The sequence below is a fragment of the Sabethes cyaneus genome, chromosome 1 (assembly GCF_943734655.1).
Source record: "Sabethes cyaneus chromosome 1, idSabCyanKW18_F2, whole genome shotgun sequence".
Taxonomy (NCBI): domain Eukaryota; kingdom Metazoa; phylum Arthropoda; class Insecta; order Diptera; family Culicidae; genus Sabethes; species Sabethes cyaneus.
The window spans coordinates 99072922-99092211 of record NC_071353.1 but is presented as its reverse complement, the minus strand read 5'-3'; the positions used below and the strand labels follow the sequence as shown (position 1 = coordinate 99092211).

General features: G+C 40.4%; 1 protein-coding gene across 4 annotated transcripts in view; it reads left to right on the top strand.

Moving 5' to 3' along the window:
- Positions 1–17722, top strand: part of LOC128733493 (uncharacterized) — a 63094-nt gene extending 45372 nt beyond the window's left edge. For all 4 annotated transcript variants that reach the window (XM_053827135.1, XM_053827143.1, XM_053827119.1 and 1 more), the window contains 2 exons: positions 7510–7806; positions 13764–17722. In XM_053827135.1, the coding sequence (XP_053683110.1) occupies positions 7572–7806; positions 13764–16081 (2553 nt within the window). In that variant the 5' untranslated portion in view covers positions 7510–7571 and the 3' untranslated portion in view covers positions 16082–17722. The remainder of the gene's footprint in view (positions 1–7509; positions 7807–13763) is intronic.
- Positions 17723–19290: the final 1568 nt, after the last annotated feature.

The following is a 19290-nucleotide window of genomic DNA, read 5'->3' as shown; positions in this document are numbered from 1 at the left end:
ACGCGCCATCATCCGGCAGTGGAAAGTTTATTAAACTTCATTTTTGACGGTATGACATTGTCGTTTACGCGAGAAACAAACGTAACCTGGGCTAATACTGGCATGGCGGTGTGGTTTAAGTTGTGTGCTAAGCGTTTACTGCCATTGAATTATTCATTCTTGTGGGTTTGCCGAGTTCCTTATAGGCAGGATCGAATTTAAACAAGCACACAGTGAATTGATAAAAATGGGCTTCAACCCTGACGTGCATAACAGACAGGTTTAATATCGGCAGTCACTGAATACAGTTAGCCACGGTATAAAACTGGTTTATCATTGATTGTCCACTTTGCGGCGAACATATCAAAATCTACAGCGGCAAGTGGTATACCGGACTTCGAATGAAAATTTTGCAATTTAATCTCTTTATACATGCAAAAAATAGAAATGATCATAACACCAGCTGTGCCGTGATGAAAAGCATGCCAAGCAGCAAGCAAAAATAAAAAGTTGGCCACCTTTTAGAAAGTGTACACATTCATTCGAAATGCAATTGATGAATGAAAAATAGATTCACTACTGAAAGTGATTGCAGTGCGCGCGGTCACCATCACATGCCGAAACGGAGGTAGAAAAAAATACAAAATATATGCTAATGGGACAAATTGCCAGATGAAAACTAAGCGAAACTGTGCAGTGGAAGACGAGCGAGCAGCCAATGAAATGCATCATGTTTATTCGGTGTTGAAATCGATTGTGATGGTTTCATATACTGGCGGTGAAATTTCGCCACCTTTTCTGTTTTAACTTGCACAGAGTGATGTCAACGAAATTTGAGTCACAATTTTATAAGAAATATTACTCTAGTGTTGAAGAAATTGCAGACACAACACTAGGCTTTTCTGCATCTAGCGCCCCTTTAACAATTGTTGAGAAAACTGCCTTTCGTGTCGGTAGTTAAAATTCAAAATGGTTAACGCAATTATTTTGTTTGCGACGACCACTGATGGAATTACTTTCGCAAATCTCCGAATAACAATGTCTATTGTGCATCACAACAACTAGGCTAGTGCAAAAATTGCTTCACATTATATTTATATCCCACGACATAGTATAAAACTAATGACTAACCGCCGATACGTCCGTTGGAATGTGAATCATCTTCTTTTCCGAGCCCGAATCGGACAAAACTAAGAGGTTCAACCGCGTGGAGCAGAATCCACGGCGCAGTGCCGCGTGGGAACCGCACGACTTTGCGAAGAGTCGACACACTTTCGCTGCTGTGTCTATTTTGCATTTTGTAATGCGATCTGATAGTTCAGGTTGAGCGAGTGTAAGTGTGACCTACCTAAGAGTGAAATGACTAGTTGCACACACGAAAAATAAAAATTTCATTTCACTTTTATCGAGAGATGCTGCAAAGGCATTGAAGAGGAAAACAACATTGTTTCTTTGTTAGAATGTTAGTTGCCTTTTGTGGCTAGATAATGGTTTGGCTTGTTAATAGGACAATTCCTCACACAAACCCTGGTTTCACACTATGCGACTAGTATCAAAAGAATGTTGCAATGATTTCCGCAATCAATACCCTTCGTTCTGGCCTACATTAAACAATGCTAGTAGGGTGACTGACCCTCTTCGTCATAGCTGAAAACGATTCTAAATAAGGTTCGAGTATTTAAAGGAATTTTTCCTGCAACTACTCAATTTGTTGACAGGAGATGAATTCTACGCCTCTCTCCTATATCATGTACACCCAGTTCGGCAGATTAAATATTTTGCTATGGTAATTAGCAGTTTAGCATTTTAGTGAAAAAAATTTCATGCGCATGTTTGTCATACGGAAACTTCAGTTTGCCAGCACATTCTCTTCATCATATTTAAAACAGGTAGAAAAATAATGAGGGCTTTTATTGTTTGAAAAAATAGTCAAAAACAGGGGATTTCTAATATTATTTTTTGTCGATAACGGTAAGACAAATCCATCAATATTGATGCTCAGTAGAAGTTTAAATGTAATTGGGATCAAAACACTATAAACGAAGCCATCCAGCTTCCTATAGTAATAAATTTGTGCTAGCACTGACGGATGCATTGGTAGCCCTTATTAGGCTATTACAAATTTTTTGTAATGTTTCTGAATTTATGCGGCTTTGATTCATGCGGAACGTATCCTTCGCGTATAAAGCGAGTTGAGTGTACATCGAAACAAATTGAACATACAAAACAGGTTGTAAAACATTTTCTTTGAGTTCGATTTTCTTCAAACTTTGGAGGTTTCGACATCATTGCTTTATAGAACCTCTTTCTTCAACTCAAAAGCTGGGGTGGCTATTGTATCAAGGATTCCTTTCCACTGTACTTGGTCCTGGGCCTCCTGTCACCGATTCGTCGATCGTCTCGACACACTTGGGCCCCTCTGTTTCTGGTGCTAGTGGGGTTCATGTACACATATAAAAAACTTAGTAAAATTTGACGAGATTTGGACAGCTAAGCGTTCGGTGATAATTTTGGTGGTGCATGTCGACGTTTACGGATCTTTACTAACGTTAGATAACATAAAATTTTTTACTAAACGCTCGGCAGTTCAAATCTCGGCAAAATTTTGCCGACTTCGGTGTTTTTTTAAGTGTGTATCGAACGGATTTCATTGCACAGCTATCCGGTGTCCTTGCGACGTAACCGGCCCACCGTAGTCTTCCAATTTCCGTCAGGTCTCTCCAAGTAATGCCTGCAGCTCGCGGTTCATACACCTACGCCACTCTCCGCTTTCCATTTGTACTCTGCCAAAAATGTCGGGTAGCACTGGTTGCTGCACGCGCAGCGCTTAAGAGTGGGATAAAAGCTAGTAAATGAGCCTGCTTTGAAAGGTTATGTGCTAGTGCCAATACGAACCCGTGGGGTGATGCCTACAGGGTCGCAGTGGCAAAGACCAAGGGCGTGATGGCTCTCGCAGAGCGATCGCCAGAGATGCTGGAGCGAATCATCGAGGGCCTCTTTCCGCGCCACGAGCCAAGGCCCTGGCCTCAAGCCGCTGAGTCGTCCCACGACCGACGTTCCAGTATCTCAGACCATAGCGTGGCATGGAGGCCAACAATCCAAAGTAACGTGGGCGACGGCGGCTTAGAGGTTGGGGAGGAAGCAACGGTTACGAATGAGGAACTCATTGAGATCGCTAAATCCCTAAAGCTGAGCAAGGCACCGGGACCAGACGGAATTCCCGAATTTGGTCATTTAAAGCGGTTATTTTGGAGACTCCCGAATTATTCGGGGCAGTAATGAGTAGATGCCTGGAAGATGGCCACTTCCCGGACAGATGGAAGCGACACAAGCTGGTCCTATGGCCGAAGCCGGGAAAAACTCCGGGTGTCTCCTCGTCATATAGGCCGATCTGTTTGCTCGATACTGCCGGCAAGGTGCTGGAGAGGGTTATCCTCAACAGACTTGTACAGTACACGGAGGGAACAAATGGTCTGTCAAGGAACCAATTCAGCTTCCGTAAAGGCAAATCTACGGTGGATGCCATCTTGTCTGTCACTAAGACAGCCGAGGTGGCAATGCAGCGCAAGAGGACGGGTATCCGCTATTGCGCAGTTGTCACGCTCGACGTGAGAAATGCGTTTAATAGCGCTAGTTGGGACTCCATAGCCAACTCGCTTCGGAACGTCCATGTGCCGGTGTCGCTGTACAGGATTCTGAAAAATTATTTCCAGAATCGTGTGCAATGTTACAACACGGAGGATGGTCAGAAGTGCGTTCCAATCACCGCAGGGGTTCCGCAAGGCCCGGTGTTGTGGAACGTCATGTATGACGAGGTGTTGAAGCTAAAGTACCTGGTAGGGGTGGTGATTGTCGGCTTTGCGGATGACATCACCTTGGAAGTCTACGATGAATCTATCAGAGAGGTTGAGTTGACGGCTGCCTACTCTATAAGCATTGTTGAAGATTGGATGCGCTCCAGGAAACTGGAGCTAGCGCATCATAAAACGAAGGTTATCATGGTGAACAACCGCAAGTCGATGCAGCAAGCAAAGTTCAGCGTCGGAGACTGCACTATTTCGTCAACGAGTCATGGGAGTCATGGTCGACGATAAGCTCAAGTTCGGGAGCCACTTCGACTATGCCTGCAAGAGGCCTTCCACAGCCATTTCGGCATTGTCTCGCATGACGTGTTGTCGGTAGCGTAGCAAGCGTAGGCTATTAGCCAATGTGATTCAGTCCATACTTAGGTATGGCGGGCTGGTGTGGTCATCGGCGTTAGGAACCAAAAGCTACCTAGGTAAGCTGGAAAATACCTATCGTCTCATGTGCTTCAGACTGGCGTGTGCGTATCTCACAGTTTCACATGACGCAATCTACGTCTTAGCGGGTATGATGCCTACTGGCATCATCATCAGCGAGGACGTAGAGTGCTTCAACCAACGCGGAACTAGAGGCATACGGAGTACCACAAGATCGGCCTCAATGACCACATGGCAGCGGGCATGGTCTGATTCCACACAAGGCCGGTGGACACATTGACTTATCTCGGAACTATCCGGGTGGGCCAACAGGCGCCACGGCGAAGTCAACTTCCACCTGACACAGATTCAGTCAGGGCATGGTTGTTTTAGACAATATCTGCACAAGTTTGGGTATGCGGAGTCCCCCGCGTGTCCCGAATGCGTGGATGTAGAGGAAACTGCAGAACATGCTTTCTTCATATGCCCTCGTTTCGCGGGCGCTAGAAGCAATATGATGGCAGTGAGCGGACAGGACACTACTCCGGATAACTTAGTCCAAAGGATGTGTTTCAGCTCGGTCTGGGTAGCGGTCAATGCAGCTATTACCCAGATTTTACTTGAGCTACAAAGCCATTGGAGAGCCGATCAACAGCGAATAAACCGCCTAACTACCAGTCCAGTAATAAAAAAAAGAGGCCTACTACTCTGATTAGCGTTTTGTACATCGTCAACTTCGTGCGGCGATGTATGATCCAAACGCCTTGCGGAAGAAAAACTAGGCTCAACTTCCAGCTTGAATGCGTCGTCTGCCGTCGATAGTTTAGAGCGCACATGTACTGCTATTAAGTGATGATTCGAGTCGATATTCGCAGTTGTAGGGAGCCTATGTTGGTGATGTTTTTGGAAAACCGGCCATCGATGGGGATATGGTCTATTTGGTTCAATGTTCGTTGATCATGTGATCTCCAGGTGGTTTTATGGATGTTTTTGCGGGAAAGGAAAGTGCTTCTGATCACCAGGCCTTGGAAAGTTGCAAGGGTGTGTAGGCTAGGGGGCCCCATCACTGGTCTATACATCGCGTCCCTACCGATCTGGGTGTTTATATTCCCAAAGATGTTCTTGATGTCCCGTGGCGAACACCTGTCGCATGGTGCCTTCAGCTGCGCATAGAACGCTTCCTTCCGTCGAAACAGCCTTTGTTTATTTATTTATTTGCGTGGTGAATGACCAATTGGTTAAAACCACATTAAATAGCAATAAAAAAATCTTATTTATTTGATGCGAAGAACGATTAATTGGATGGGAAATTTCGATATAAACCACAAATATATCCGGTTAGGTGGGGCTAGAACCCTCGCTCTTTAGATTAATACTCGAATTTTTTACTCACTAAACTACTGCCGCCCGTTATATTAGGTAGTCTAACACCTAATGTTGTTTTATTCTCCCAATTCTATTATCACACACTTCTCCCGCGACGATGTTATTCTTGTGTAAATGCACTTTGTTTCTACCGCCCAGAAGATAGACTGTTATCTACTCGGTCAGAGCGATAGAAACAAAGCAATGCGTTTTCGACGGTGCACGGTGGCCCGAATTCGAAAAATTGCGGACATTAGCAATTAGGTAAAAAATGCGCAATTCTTCAACTGCGGTATCTTCGGAGAAGTTTAATAATAAGATATTGCGCATTTTTCTGCACTATTAGGGTGGCCATGAATTCACAAATTAGGGTGATACGAACTTTTGTTTTTTTAAATAAGGCCGTTACAAGTATTTGAAAAAGTTTTTGTCCCTCCGGTGGTGGACCTACTGAAGTGGGTGGGGGGAGTTTGGGGTGCGAAAAAAACAAAGAGAATCGAGCAAAAAAAATGGACTTTAGACATTTTTAATTAAAGTTTAAACGTGAAAACCAAATCTATTCTTGGTTTTAATAAATACGTTCTTATTTTTCATGCAAAAATCTACGAACAAAAAGACAAAAACGAAAGAAAATTTTTTTGGCCGAGATTAGGAAATTCCACTGTTTGAACTTCCATTTCCATTTCGTGCTAGAAGCGTTAACTCAACTCGTACACTCATTTTTCGAGTTTTTCAGGCTGTACAGCCCACAGACAATTGATTTTATAAAAAATTTAACTCATATCCTGCAAATTATTTTTTTGCCCCCCGATTTTTCAAGCCAATTTTCAAGGGGGGGGGGAGGAGGTGTGACAAAAACTTTGAAAATGATTTGCAATGGCCTAATTTAAAAAAAAATCTCCAAAAAGTTGCAGAACATACAAAAATAAGCAACTTTGCTGAATATAGTAACTATCTATCTCTTACCGGTTGCGAAATATAATGATGTGTTGAAAAAGAACATTTCGAAATCAAATACCTATTGCTCAATAACTTTGCACACGATGTTTTTATTGCTTTCAAGAGTTCTATAAAGGCATGCTAAAATACACATTTTCTTTGAAGGCCGTTTGTCACTAGGACGCATATATAAGTTATAAAATATATGAAAAAAAAATATTTTGTCTATAAACAAAAAATATTTTCATCAGAAGATCTCCAAAAGAATCCCAGAAAAAATCAATTGAAAAATGTGTTATTTTTTGATAAAACTTTTTATAGCTTGGCACTGTTACTGTATTTAACAAAATTGCTTATTGTATGCAGTCCCACGGCAAGTATCGTGATTAAAATCACTACCAGGTGTTTTGTTCTCTTTTTTATTTACTCGTATAATCTACGTTCATGTTTGTACTGAAAATCAGAACAAGTCTTGTCACATAAGATTTTTTTTTTGAAACGATGGTTCTACAATTGATGAAGGGACGGTAGGGGAAAGAAATGAAAATTTTTGGTGAAGGAGGGGAAGAGCGGAAAAGAAAGGGGCGGGGATATTGGTAGCTACGCTTGACAAGTAGTCATTTTGACTCCTACCTTTTGTCCAATGCTGGAAGGTGCATGAGTCTAAATGAGACTAAAAATTTGAGATTAGTCTAAGGTTTTCTGTTAGACAAATGACAAATCACCATTATATCACTCTAGTGTGCATGTCTGTTAGAAAGAGTCTCGGTTAGCATAAAAATCATATCTCATAATTATCTAAGAAAACGGAAACATTATATAATATTTACCAGTTTGCGTAATATAACTTTTCAGTTTATCAATCTAGTGGAATTAGTTTCACATGATAGGCTTAGTGCAATTGATTATTGATTTTCATTTAAGTGCGGTGTTATTAGATTTTACGTTTGAATCAAGCTCGACTTTTACATCATTGTAAATTGCTAAATTGTCCGTCTTATTGCAGGTGACGCATTCAACCGAAACGAAAAGAATGACGACCGAAAGCAGCATAAACTTGGCTCACAAATGGCGGAAGGTGATTCGATCGCAGCAGCTGCTTCCGGTTCTACAACGAACAAGACCGGTAGGAAAGCTGCAGCTTCATCGACCACTGCAGCGACTACGAATTTCAAGAAGCAGCGAACAACTGAAGCCAATTACCAGCACCCTTGGCTATACACGACCCTTAAGGGGCACACCCGGCAGGTGCTTGATGTGGACTTCAGTAGAAACGGGAAATATCTGGCGACATGTGCGGAAGGTGAGCTGCTATTAAGTTGTTTTGTGTATTTTTCTCTACAATTTCATGTGTTTTTATTCATCATCAATGTATGTATATTGCCTTAACCACGGGATTGGGTCGCTTCTTCACGTATACCATAAAAAACACTTTTTTCGAACTTTACCTGATTTTCTGCTAAAATGTTCAATTGGTCTGCTTGAAATTTTTACGTAATCAAACGCTCTGTCTTTGTTTATACTGCATTCAAATCTTTAAGCTGATCACATTTCTGTAAAATATCATCCAACTTTTTCGCGATTCATTGCACTTTCGTTAATTCTGTTTCCACAGTCTTACTTACACGCACAATACGTTTTGTTGCTTTAAATATATGCCACAAGCTGAACCGTTGCCGCAAGGTCACATAGCGTCACATTGTTGATATTAAAAATTAACTTTTTACACACCGTTTACATAACAATTACGTTAGCACTCGTGCTCGGATCGTCAAAGCGGGCAATGCGTTTTCTCGTACTGCTATTTTGACCCGTCCCCAGGTCGTATTATCAGTCGAGGCCGAATAGACGAACATTCAACGACGCCTAACTTTGGTACGATCCTCTATGGTGTTTGACTGTCTAGCGCGATGGAAAGAGTTTGTTGATGTCTGTCGTTTGACAAGCTGTTGCGTTATTATTATTAGTTCCAATTTACACCTTACTTTTACGCCTTTGTGTAAGAGAGCGTTGAAGCGATGTTAGTTCATTTCATAGGCAACTGGCATATGTAACTAATGCTCACTTCACTTTTTCGACATTCGCCGAAACGATTTGAACATTCCGTTGTAGTTTATGTTTAAGAGATATTTCAATCTAGTTGATATAATCAGTTTGCTACTTTACAATTGGATTTCTAGTTTGAATACATTTCTTTACGGATAGGATAGGAATTGGTTTGTAGGGTGGGCATGGTGTCCCGTAACGCTGGAATGTGTCACAAGACTATTTGTAAATTGATTAAGTTTCCGTTTGAAAATCAAATTAGTTTCCATTGGAATTTTGAGTTCAGTTAATATAAAATACGAAAAAAATCAGCAGGATTTCTACCATAATCAGATTCTGTACAGCCACCTTGTCTACTTTGTTCGCCGTAAAACATCAGTATCCTTCAAATCACTTCCCGTTTCCAACAGTTTTGCAGATGCCCAAATGTTGCTCGATCAAGTGAAGCTCTGGCCTGAAGCTCCCCTTCGTCTAGACGGATATATTGTCGACGGAATGCCACTCTACGGTCAATACATTAGGTCAATACATTAGGTGCTACATTCCGTTATCGAAACTTGACCTTCTGTTTTTATACGACAGACTTCGCAACCTGCTGTTAGAGTACAGGACAATTACAGGGCCTGTTGCTACGATCGGCTTATTAAGCCAGCAACATATCTGGAGGACAACTGGGAGGCACTCTATGGTCATTCCGGCCTATGGTTCCGGCCAAAACAGCACGGAAAAGAAGGCCCCGTACAATTGCAATGAAAATTACGGTTTTCAAGTCCATATCGATAGGCTACCGAATCAGATATTTCTTGGCGAACTACGACAGTTTCATATTTATCGTCATCATTTGGAGTCACTACTTTCTTATAAGTCGACAGCCCGAATCGTTCTTCGCTAGATGCACGGTTGTAGACGGCAATACCTGCTTGTTTGCGGCTTCTCAGACGGCGAGGTTCAGGGTCCGCTTGAAAGCGCTGGCCACTGGGGTTTCGTCATTGTTGAGGCTTTCAGCTTTTTATTTGTCCCCGATCCGGGCTTCCTTCCTGGCTGTCGAAAAAGGCTTCCCGAACGCCTTTATTACATTTATGACAACTGACTTATCGATTTCACTGAATTGGTATGTGAATAGTTCGGATTTTCGCGATCGCGTTTTTGATGCGTTTCTGCTCTTGCACAACTAAACTAAAGATCAAATATCAAGTTTAAAATAGTGACTACTTTCCGCACGCACCTGCAAAGTGTAAGATGTTTTGGGTTTTTTAGATGCACATTTAAAAGAAATGCGTCAAGTTTAAGCCAGCCAAATTCTGATCGTAAATATCCTTTATTTATCAGATTCAAACTCGAGCCTACTCCGTCGGTTTTTTGCTGAAATCTAAATCTAAAATAGGGTTCGGGAGGGTATTTCCGGCATGCTTCTAAATTCAGCCTATTTGCCTTTTCTTTCGCCAATAAACAAAACTTTGCCGACATACAATTTTAATATGCTATAACTATTTTCTCAAGACTGCAAGTAATCTTCTTTGAAAGAACGTCAAAACCACCTGCTCTTCCTCTAGATCTAGGCCATAGACCAAATCACGGTGACGTCATCTGGCAGATACTGGCGCCCTTGTTTACATAACAGAAGCAGGATCCGACAAAGATTCATTTGTTTAAACTGCAATATGACTAAATTAATAAGCCATTATGCCAGTAAAATGTTAAATACACACGTTACATACGATATAAACGAAAAGCAAAATTGTCTAGATTGTATACAATGGCACCAGTATCTGTCAATTGACGGTATGATGATTTGGTCTATAGGCCGAAAAAATAGACGCAATCGCTTAATGGGCTGAAAATACCCTCCCGTGCCCTATAAACTTAAACAGATGATATATGAAGTTATCGTTGCGGTTAAGAGAAATAAATAGATTGCTGGTGTCCCACGAAAGATTTTATTAGAATAGTAGCTTAATGTACCATTATACAACTGGGGGGCTCCGTAGCCCTGTATGTGGGACGCTCCAAAAACTTGTCAAACTTCAAACTTGACATTGCAAAAGTTACTCTTATGGTTTAAGTGTACTGGTCAGAGGAACGCGATGAGTCCTCTCCAGGAACAGCTACAATATGGGATAGTACTGGCAGTGTGGAACGAGTAAGTAACGTAAAGCAAGCTTTGAAGGAACGATTTGTGTCCGACGCGTTGGGATAACAAAGTAGGCATCTTCTATACCTATAAAAATGGATTTCTGTCCGTCTGTCTGTCTGTCTGTCGGTATGTTCCTTATAGAATAGAAAACTACTGAGCCGATCGGCGTGAAAATTTGCATGCAGGGGTTTTTAGGGCCGATGAAGGTTCTTATGATGGTTAAAGACCCCTCCCCTCACTAAGAGGGGGGCTACCATACAAATGAAATACAAATTTCCTCATAACTCGAGAACTAATCAAGCAAATGGAACCAAATTCGGCATGTGAAGATTTTCGGAGGCAATAATTTTTTCTATGGTGAATTAGGACCCCTCCCCACTTTAGGAGACGGGGTTGCTATACAAATGAAATACAAATGAAATACAAATTTTCTCATAGCTCGAGTACTAATCAATCAAACGGAACCCAATTTTCTCATGTGAAGGTTATTGGAGTCAAGAATTTTTTCTATGCTGAATTAGAACCCCTCCCCAGTTTAGGAGGAGGGGCTTTCATACAAATGAAATACAAATTTCTTCATAACTCCAGAACTAATCAAGCAAATGGAACCAAATTTGGCATGTGGGTGTTGACTGAAGGTTTTGGATCGTCTTAGTAGAATACGAAACCTAAAACTAAAAAAGAAGAAAACTTATCCAATTTAATTCTACTATGTGTATTTTATGCACGACAGATACGTATTTCGCCTACGACTTGCAGGCTTTCTCAGTGTCTGTTTTCGAACTAAATTATCCAAAGCAATTTTACAGTTTTTATAGAAGCTTAAGGTTCCTTGAGCTATGTGCGGGTATACAAAATTGGATAAGTTTTCTTCTTTTTTAATTTTAGATGTGGGTGTTTTTGGAAGCAATTTTTTTTTCTATGGTGAATTGAGACCACTCTTCTCTTTAAGAAGGGAATTATGACCCATCCGCCCTAAAAGAGGTGGACTCCCATACAAATGAATTACAAAGTTCCTCATAACTAGAGAACTAATCAAGCAAATGGAACCAAATTTGGCATGTGGTGGATTTTGTAGGCAGGATTTTTTTATGATGGTTTGAGACCCCCCACCCCGGTGGTAGGGTAATAAGGACTCTTACAAACAAAACAGAATTTTTTGCGTAACTCAAAAACTAATCGAACTCGAGAAATTTCACACTCTTCCATAAAACATAACAGACAATAACAAGACCACCAAAAACTCTCTGCAACCCCCCGCAGAAATTACCTCTGTCTAGGTTTATTTGTTTTCCTATAGGTCTACTGACCTCTATTACTTTTCTTCAGTTGGGTCCGAACGGCCGACAACGAGTAAAGAAAGGATCACCCCGAGGATCGAAATGGTACACGAAAAGGTTTTTCGCGAAATGGTATTCGGCGACATGTTATACAATCACGGCGAATATTTAAGTGCTATTCGCTTTATTTTATCTGGCTGAGTAACGCGGGGATTGTTTTCTACTTTACTGTGAGGAAAAATTCAAAATTTGTAAATTAAACTCATTGGCGGAACAAGGGGGGGGGGGGGCTAGGGGGGGGCTTAGCCCCCCCTAGGAGAGATTTAGCCCCCCCTAGAAAAATTGACTTGGTCGACCAATAAAATGGTCGAAAAAAATGCCGGGGGCTATAGCCCCCCCTAGAAATGAGCGCTAGTTCCGCCAATGATTAAACTGTCCATTCTTTCATAGTGACGTAACTGTCAAAATGAATTATTTGAGGTTGAGCTCCTCAGAAACTTGCTAAACTCGAGATTGTGACAGATTCACGATTTATGTACAACGCATTTTAAGTTGTGACAATACGAAGTTTGTCGGGTCAGCTAGTGTAACATAAAAATTACGTATAATAGGGTGATTTATCCATTTTGGACGGGCGTACATTTTGAACATTTACGGCAAAATCAAATGGGAATGTCCAAAATAGCATACGCGTGACTCTTGTCCAAAATACATAAATCACCCTATTTAAAAGAAAAATAGAAATAAACCTAAAGAAGGTAACGTAAAAAGAGTGTCAAATGCCATTTTTTCGGAAAACATAAAACGATGTTTAAGATATTAAGAATTAAGATATAAGAATGATTCAACTTGGAAGCTGTATTCGAATGGAAGTAAAAGAGTTCTAATGACTTTGTAAGCATTGATACTAATTTGTACTGATTCCTCATACATCGAAATAACGAAACTAATAATCAGGTACGAGGTAAAGATTTTTTTCAAATCTACTATTAGGTAATTCTAAAATTAAATGGAAAAAAATATCTTTTACTCATTTAAAATTCTATTACGGTCAAAAATAACATAACGTACACGTCAAAAATAACATAACATAACATAATGTACTCGCGCTTGAACTCGGAGTGTCAAACAAACCGGTCATCGCATGTTCGAGTCTCAGCTGGAAGAAATGCTTAAGTTTGTGAATGAGAAGGTCAAATCTCTTTTCGGGATATAGAACCACCAACGTTTTGCTTAACGTTTACTACGCTTATCAAACGTCCTATACCCCGCTCGAGCCATATTCGTCAGGAAAGCAACGGGCAATATTACTGTTCCTCCACTAGTCGCAATAGCTGTGACGGGCTAACAACTGTATTACTAATAAATTGATGACTGTATCCGTTCAGGGTTCTCCGAGTCCCAGATTACATTGCATCATTAGTCATGCTTAAATATTTAAAGGTAGTAGCTTTTGACTTGAGCTGGTTGAGGAAGTTAATATATGCTAGACTAAATGCGCACGTGGTGTGGAAGAGCTATACGCATGGGTGCTGCCGGTGCTGAGCAAAGTTGCTGGTGTTTTGCTGACGAACGGATCTGGTGGTGCCACTACTGGTTTTAGGGTTCCAAATCGCTTTGTACATAATTTTTCATCTGTAGCGCTTAAGCACATGTACCCTCTCATATCATATCAAGAATTAATAGGATCTAGAATGTTCGGTCTAACTATCATACTCGATACGAACCAATCACTATCGCAATCAATAGAAGCGTTCTAAATCTGTTTCTTTTTCTTCTCTTTTTCTCTCCTGTTTAAAGATTCGCCTTCAGCACAGTCGAGCGGCAACGATCATTTAATTAATAGTAGTATTAATAAAAATGATGAACAAAATGCTAGCACACGTTCGCTATCGCCAGCGTTGTCATCATCATCGTCGTCGTCTTCAACCTTCAACGGTGTTAGCGATGGTAAAATGACCAACGTTGTTACTAGCAGTTGTTCAGGTAGTGGCGATGGCGACAATAGTAGTACCACCAGTGGCAGCACCGGCTGCAGCAGTAGTGGTAGTACCCATGGCGAAGACTCCCCGAATGTCCACGGTACTAACAAAAAACAACGAAAATATACGAAGAAGAAACAGTACAAGAAATATGCTAGTAATGGTAATTGCAACAGTGACAACGGCAAAAATCAAAATTCATCGTCTAATTTGCGCCAAACATCGTCGTCGTCGTCAATAGCCAGTGACGACGCTGTCAATGCGTTGCAAGATGATCATATCACACCAACGAAATACTACTACAAGTCACCTCCACCAGTAAACGGTTCATCACATACATTATCCAATTCTATTACGAAAGCTTACTTAACCACCAGAAGCCAGCTAGCCAGCAACAACCGGCGCAACACGATTAGTTCGGCTAACGCATTGTGGCCATCATTACCAACACCGCCGTCGGTTGCGGCAACGGTAACATCTTCATTAGCCTCTTCTATCAAGAACGATAGTAAACACGCAAGTTACCAAGGTCGCCTGGATTTCAGCAATACGGCAGTAGCAAAAGCGGGCCACCGTTTAGACAAAAAACACCACAAAGGAAACACAAAAAGCGGGTACTTGAGTTCATCCGTGGCTGCCGGTGGCCAAGCAACAACCACAAATACTTCACCGTTACGTCAGTATGTGAAGTTGAATTTGAATGAGAACGAGCTCGTCAAGTATCTTCGCAAGTACGTACTCGATAAGGATGTGATGAAACAACTTGGTTTCCCTATGGAATACGGGTTGGACTCAAACAAAGCGATTATCTACAAATTTCCGCACGATTTTTTCCGCCCCTCACAGCTCTATCCTGCATCGTCTACTGTAGCAACAGACACTAATAAAAAAGACCTGACTGATGTTGCCAATGAGGACAAAACTGATGACAACGACAGTGGTCAAGGAAGCGGCACATCTTCTCCAACGAATGTAGATAGCAAAGGTACGCTGCTCATGTATCAACTATCGAACAACTCAACATCTTTGGAATCGCCTTTAAGTCCAGATGTACAACTTCAACCGAGTGAGGAACGGGAATGCTGTCGTTGCGGAAAGGGATTTTTCATCACTCGTGATGGAGAATACTTGACACAAGAACATTGCATTTATCACTGGGGACGACTAACACGAGTTTTCAATGGAGTTGAGTTCAAAAAGATTTACTCCTGTTGCGCCGGTGAGGTTGACGTAAAAGGTTGCACTGTTAACAAGCTGCATGTATGGACGGGCCTATTATCCGGTTTCAACGGGCCTTTCGATGGATTCGTTAAAACACAACCGTCACCACGTAAACTGAAAAAGTTTGAGAAACTGTTACTCAACAAATTCTATTACCAAAATATGAATGGAGATTGTACTGACATAATGCACGAGGACCTACTGCTAGATGATGATGAAAGTGACGGAGTGTATGCGCTAGATTGTGAGATGTCTTACACTGGACGAGGTCTCGAACTTACCAAGGTTACAGTAGTATCAGCTGACGGCAGTTTGGTTTATGAGAAGCTGGTCAAGCCAGACATTGAAATTGTAGACTACAATACTCGCTACTCGGGGGTCACTGAGGCAGATTTCGCAAACTCTTGTAACTACGTAACAATGAGACAGGTACAAAAAGAACTGCTACAATTCATCTACGATGATACGATCCTTATTGGGCACGCGATTGAGAATGATCTGAAAGTATTAAAAATCATACACAAAACTGTGATTGACACATCCATCACGTTTCCGCATATGAACGGTTTTCCGTTTCGGCAGTCGCTCAAGTCACTCACCAAAAACATTTTGAAACGAGACATTCAAATTCAAATGTCTGTAACGAGTGGCTCTGTGCACTCGACATCACAGCATCACTTCAAAGCTGAGCTGGTATGCAATAACAGCAACAGCAGCGTCATTAATAGTAATAATAGTAACAATAGTTGTGACAGTCACAACGGTAGTAGTAACAATAATAGTAATTCTTATGGCCACTGTTCTCTGGAGGACAGTCGGGCTAGCTTAGAACTTATGCTTTGGCGTGTACGCAAGGACAAAGTAGCGAACGATCATTTATGGAATAACAGTAACTGTTATCGAATGCAGAATTGAAGGATATATTGCTGTGATTATTTTATTTAATATTTTTTATCTTTACCTATGATTATACATCATAGCCACAGAGATGTAAGTTACTTAAAAGTGTTGAATAAACAATGCTGAATTAAATTTGCTTTTTTTCTCGCGTTTCTTCAACTGGGATTCAGTCTATTTAAGTCATCTATGGTTGCCTTTGTACATTTGTGTATTTGGTAACATTTTACAGTATTTCAAACTTAGAACATATTGCATATATTCTACCCTATGCAATTAAAACGATTTAAAAAAATAGTTTTCACAGTGATTGCTTTGGCGTTCTAGAAAAGAAAGCAAACGAAAAATTAAATGCATAAACTAATGTATCGATAAATTTTGAGCTGGCATACTGTAAAAGCTAAATAAATTATACCTAAAACATGAAACGAATTCCGTCCTTTCTGGCTAACACGACATAAATCCCAACCACTAAATCGTTGCCAAATTTTACGTTAGTTTTATTCACACCACTTTCAGTCAAGGTCATCATTTGGTTCCTAGCAGTAAATATTTATGGTTCAAACCGCAATAATTCAAATGAACAAGCCGTCGTTTGTTTTGTTTTCATACAGACGACAATCAAACACACTCACATATGCACAATAAGTAGTGTGTCTTGAGTTCAAACAAACGTGAAAGACTGTATTTTTTATAGTAGTGATTTTTTTTTATTGTAATACCATTTCACAAATAAAATCATAAACCAAACTCAACAACTACATTGGCGAAATCTGTTGGATGCCCACAATTGTCTAAATTTTATTTATAAAAATTGTAAAAATCTTTCATAAAGGCGGAAAGCTGGTCTGTCTCTCGGTCAGGATTTTCTCTACAGTTTGAAAAATGTAGCTATCGATAGCAATATTTTTTTGTTTTCGCTTACGGAACAAACTGCGTTATACCTAATGTATTCATTGTTGAGACTCGCACGAGTTTAATGCAAGGTTCTGTTTAACGTTAGCCAATGCTTGTGCAAAACTAAGTAAATTTTCAAAACTAATGAATTTGCTGTTAGTTTGCATTTGTTTGATGGCTTTGCTCTTCAAATTGTATTTTAAGTATATATGATAGCAAAGTTAATCGTGTGGTGACGATGGCATACAAAAAATACTTAAATGCAGAATGACTGGTTCAACAGACTTTGCTCTGTCGCCAGTTGATGTATTAATCAGAGTTACTGTGAGTGTATAGACTCTCGTGCGGACGTTTGTATAGCAGAGATGTAGTCATCATTACAAGCTGTATTTAAGATTTTTGAGAAAAAGAAAACGGAAAAATCATTACTCTGTGACATCGTGGGTGAATTGTGTTTTTGTACAAATAATTATGAACTAATCACACAAATTTTTGAATAGAAGAACAGTTTGCGGAAGATTAGGTAAAACAACGCTGAACATAGTATAGATCTAACAATTATAAATTGATGAATCTTTGCCACAGCAGTAAAATATTGTTATTTGTATAGTATGAATGGACGAAACAGACTGTGAGTGAAAATACCGGGGCTTTGTTATAATTGACCTCCAACAGGCCTACCGTAGTTGTACCGCGGTAAGTGTTACAAGTGTGCTTGCGTAGTAATTTTAACGCTGAATGTATTTTGGCTGAAATCAAAGAAATAAATCAAAGAAGAAATTTTAATAAAAAAATCTTTTCATAACAAGTTGTTATAACTGAAAGAGAATCGAAAGAAACCGTATTTGATTTTTTGTTTTAGTTATGATTATCCATATGGCAGATATTCCGAAAAAGTGAAATTTCCATGATGGGCACCAATACCTTCACACTTAAAAAACTCAGCAAAATTTGCCGAGATTTGGACAGCCGAGCGTTCGGTAAAAATTTCAGTTTTGCAAAGCGATGTTTACGGGTCTTTACTAACGTTTGGCATCATAAAAAATTTTACCGAACACTCGGCTGTCCAAATCTCGGCAACATTTTGCTGACTTCGGCACTTTTTTTAAGTGTGTTGGTTATCAAATATTGATGGAATTTGGTATTCTGTACAATTTATACACGTTTACTAGTTTGGAATGCTTTATTGGCCGCAAGGTACGAAACTAGTCTAACAACCCCAGGAACATTTTTGTTGTATAGGGGCTTATCAAGCGCTTGTTCCATTGGTTTTAGCTATACACTAGTTGAATAAGCTACTCTTAAACAAAAATGTTTGTTGGTAAGACAGTCGTCGCATGTTCGAATCTCAACTGGGAGAGGCTGTGGGAATCAACAGCACTAGCGTAGCGCTGGCCCAGAATTGTCCTGTACTCTAGCAGCTGACTGCGGGGGACTGTCGAATAAAAACAGAAGGTCAAGTTCGGATAGCGAAATTTAGCACCACGCCAAAACAAGTCTAGTTTTGTAACCGGTTTCGAAACAACCTATTCAAGCTAGAATCGGATCTATTATAATCTCTGGGAGATCATACATTTGCACCAATAACTATATTGGGAGACATAAAACGGGCAACATTTGCTTTGCTGTCAAAACTAATGCGACTCGATATATCTGATGTAGATATCTTTCATCTGTGTTATACCTAATTCTGCTTAGAGTCAACATCTGTCCGAAATCTGTCGATAAGTAGAGTGTTTCAGCTCAAACCCAGTTAATCCTTGTTGCTGACCTAACCGTCGATCACCCCCACTACCCTCTGTCCCTGACAGACGAAGTAATATCTTGTATGATGTATTGTATATGATCTAGTAACGTTCTGTATGGCGAATTGGCGCTAGAGCACGAAGATTTGTTTCTCTAAAAATCGTGAGTTCCGAACTATTTTTTCTGCCTGAGAGGGTGAAACTGTATTTATTCGAGACAAGATTTTCATACCAATTGGTTGGATAACATTTACTGCATATGAATATCTCAGTGCATTTTGGTCTTAATAAAACTCTATTAAATTTGTTTCTATGTTGTTTGAATTTCCAGCAGGCCGAACGCTCCTGTATGGTACAAGTCATAACAGTTATGAAGCAATCCCCCGAATAACTCAATGAATGGTAATGCTCTTGCGCCCGCCATAATTTCTAGTTGTGCAATTAACAGTAAAACTGATTTTGGCATATTGTTGGGGCTAATCAGAGGTTTATCACGTACCAGCTATCTATTTGAAGAAACCTGCGAAATCGCTATGAGTAAACAGCACCACCTATGGGCCTATTCGATGTCGGTGGATTGCTGTA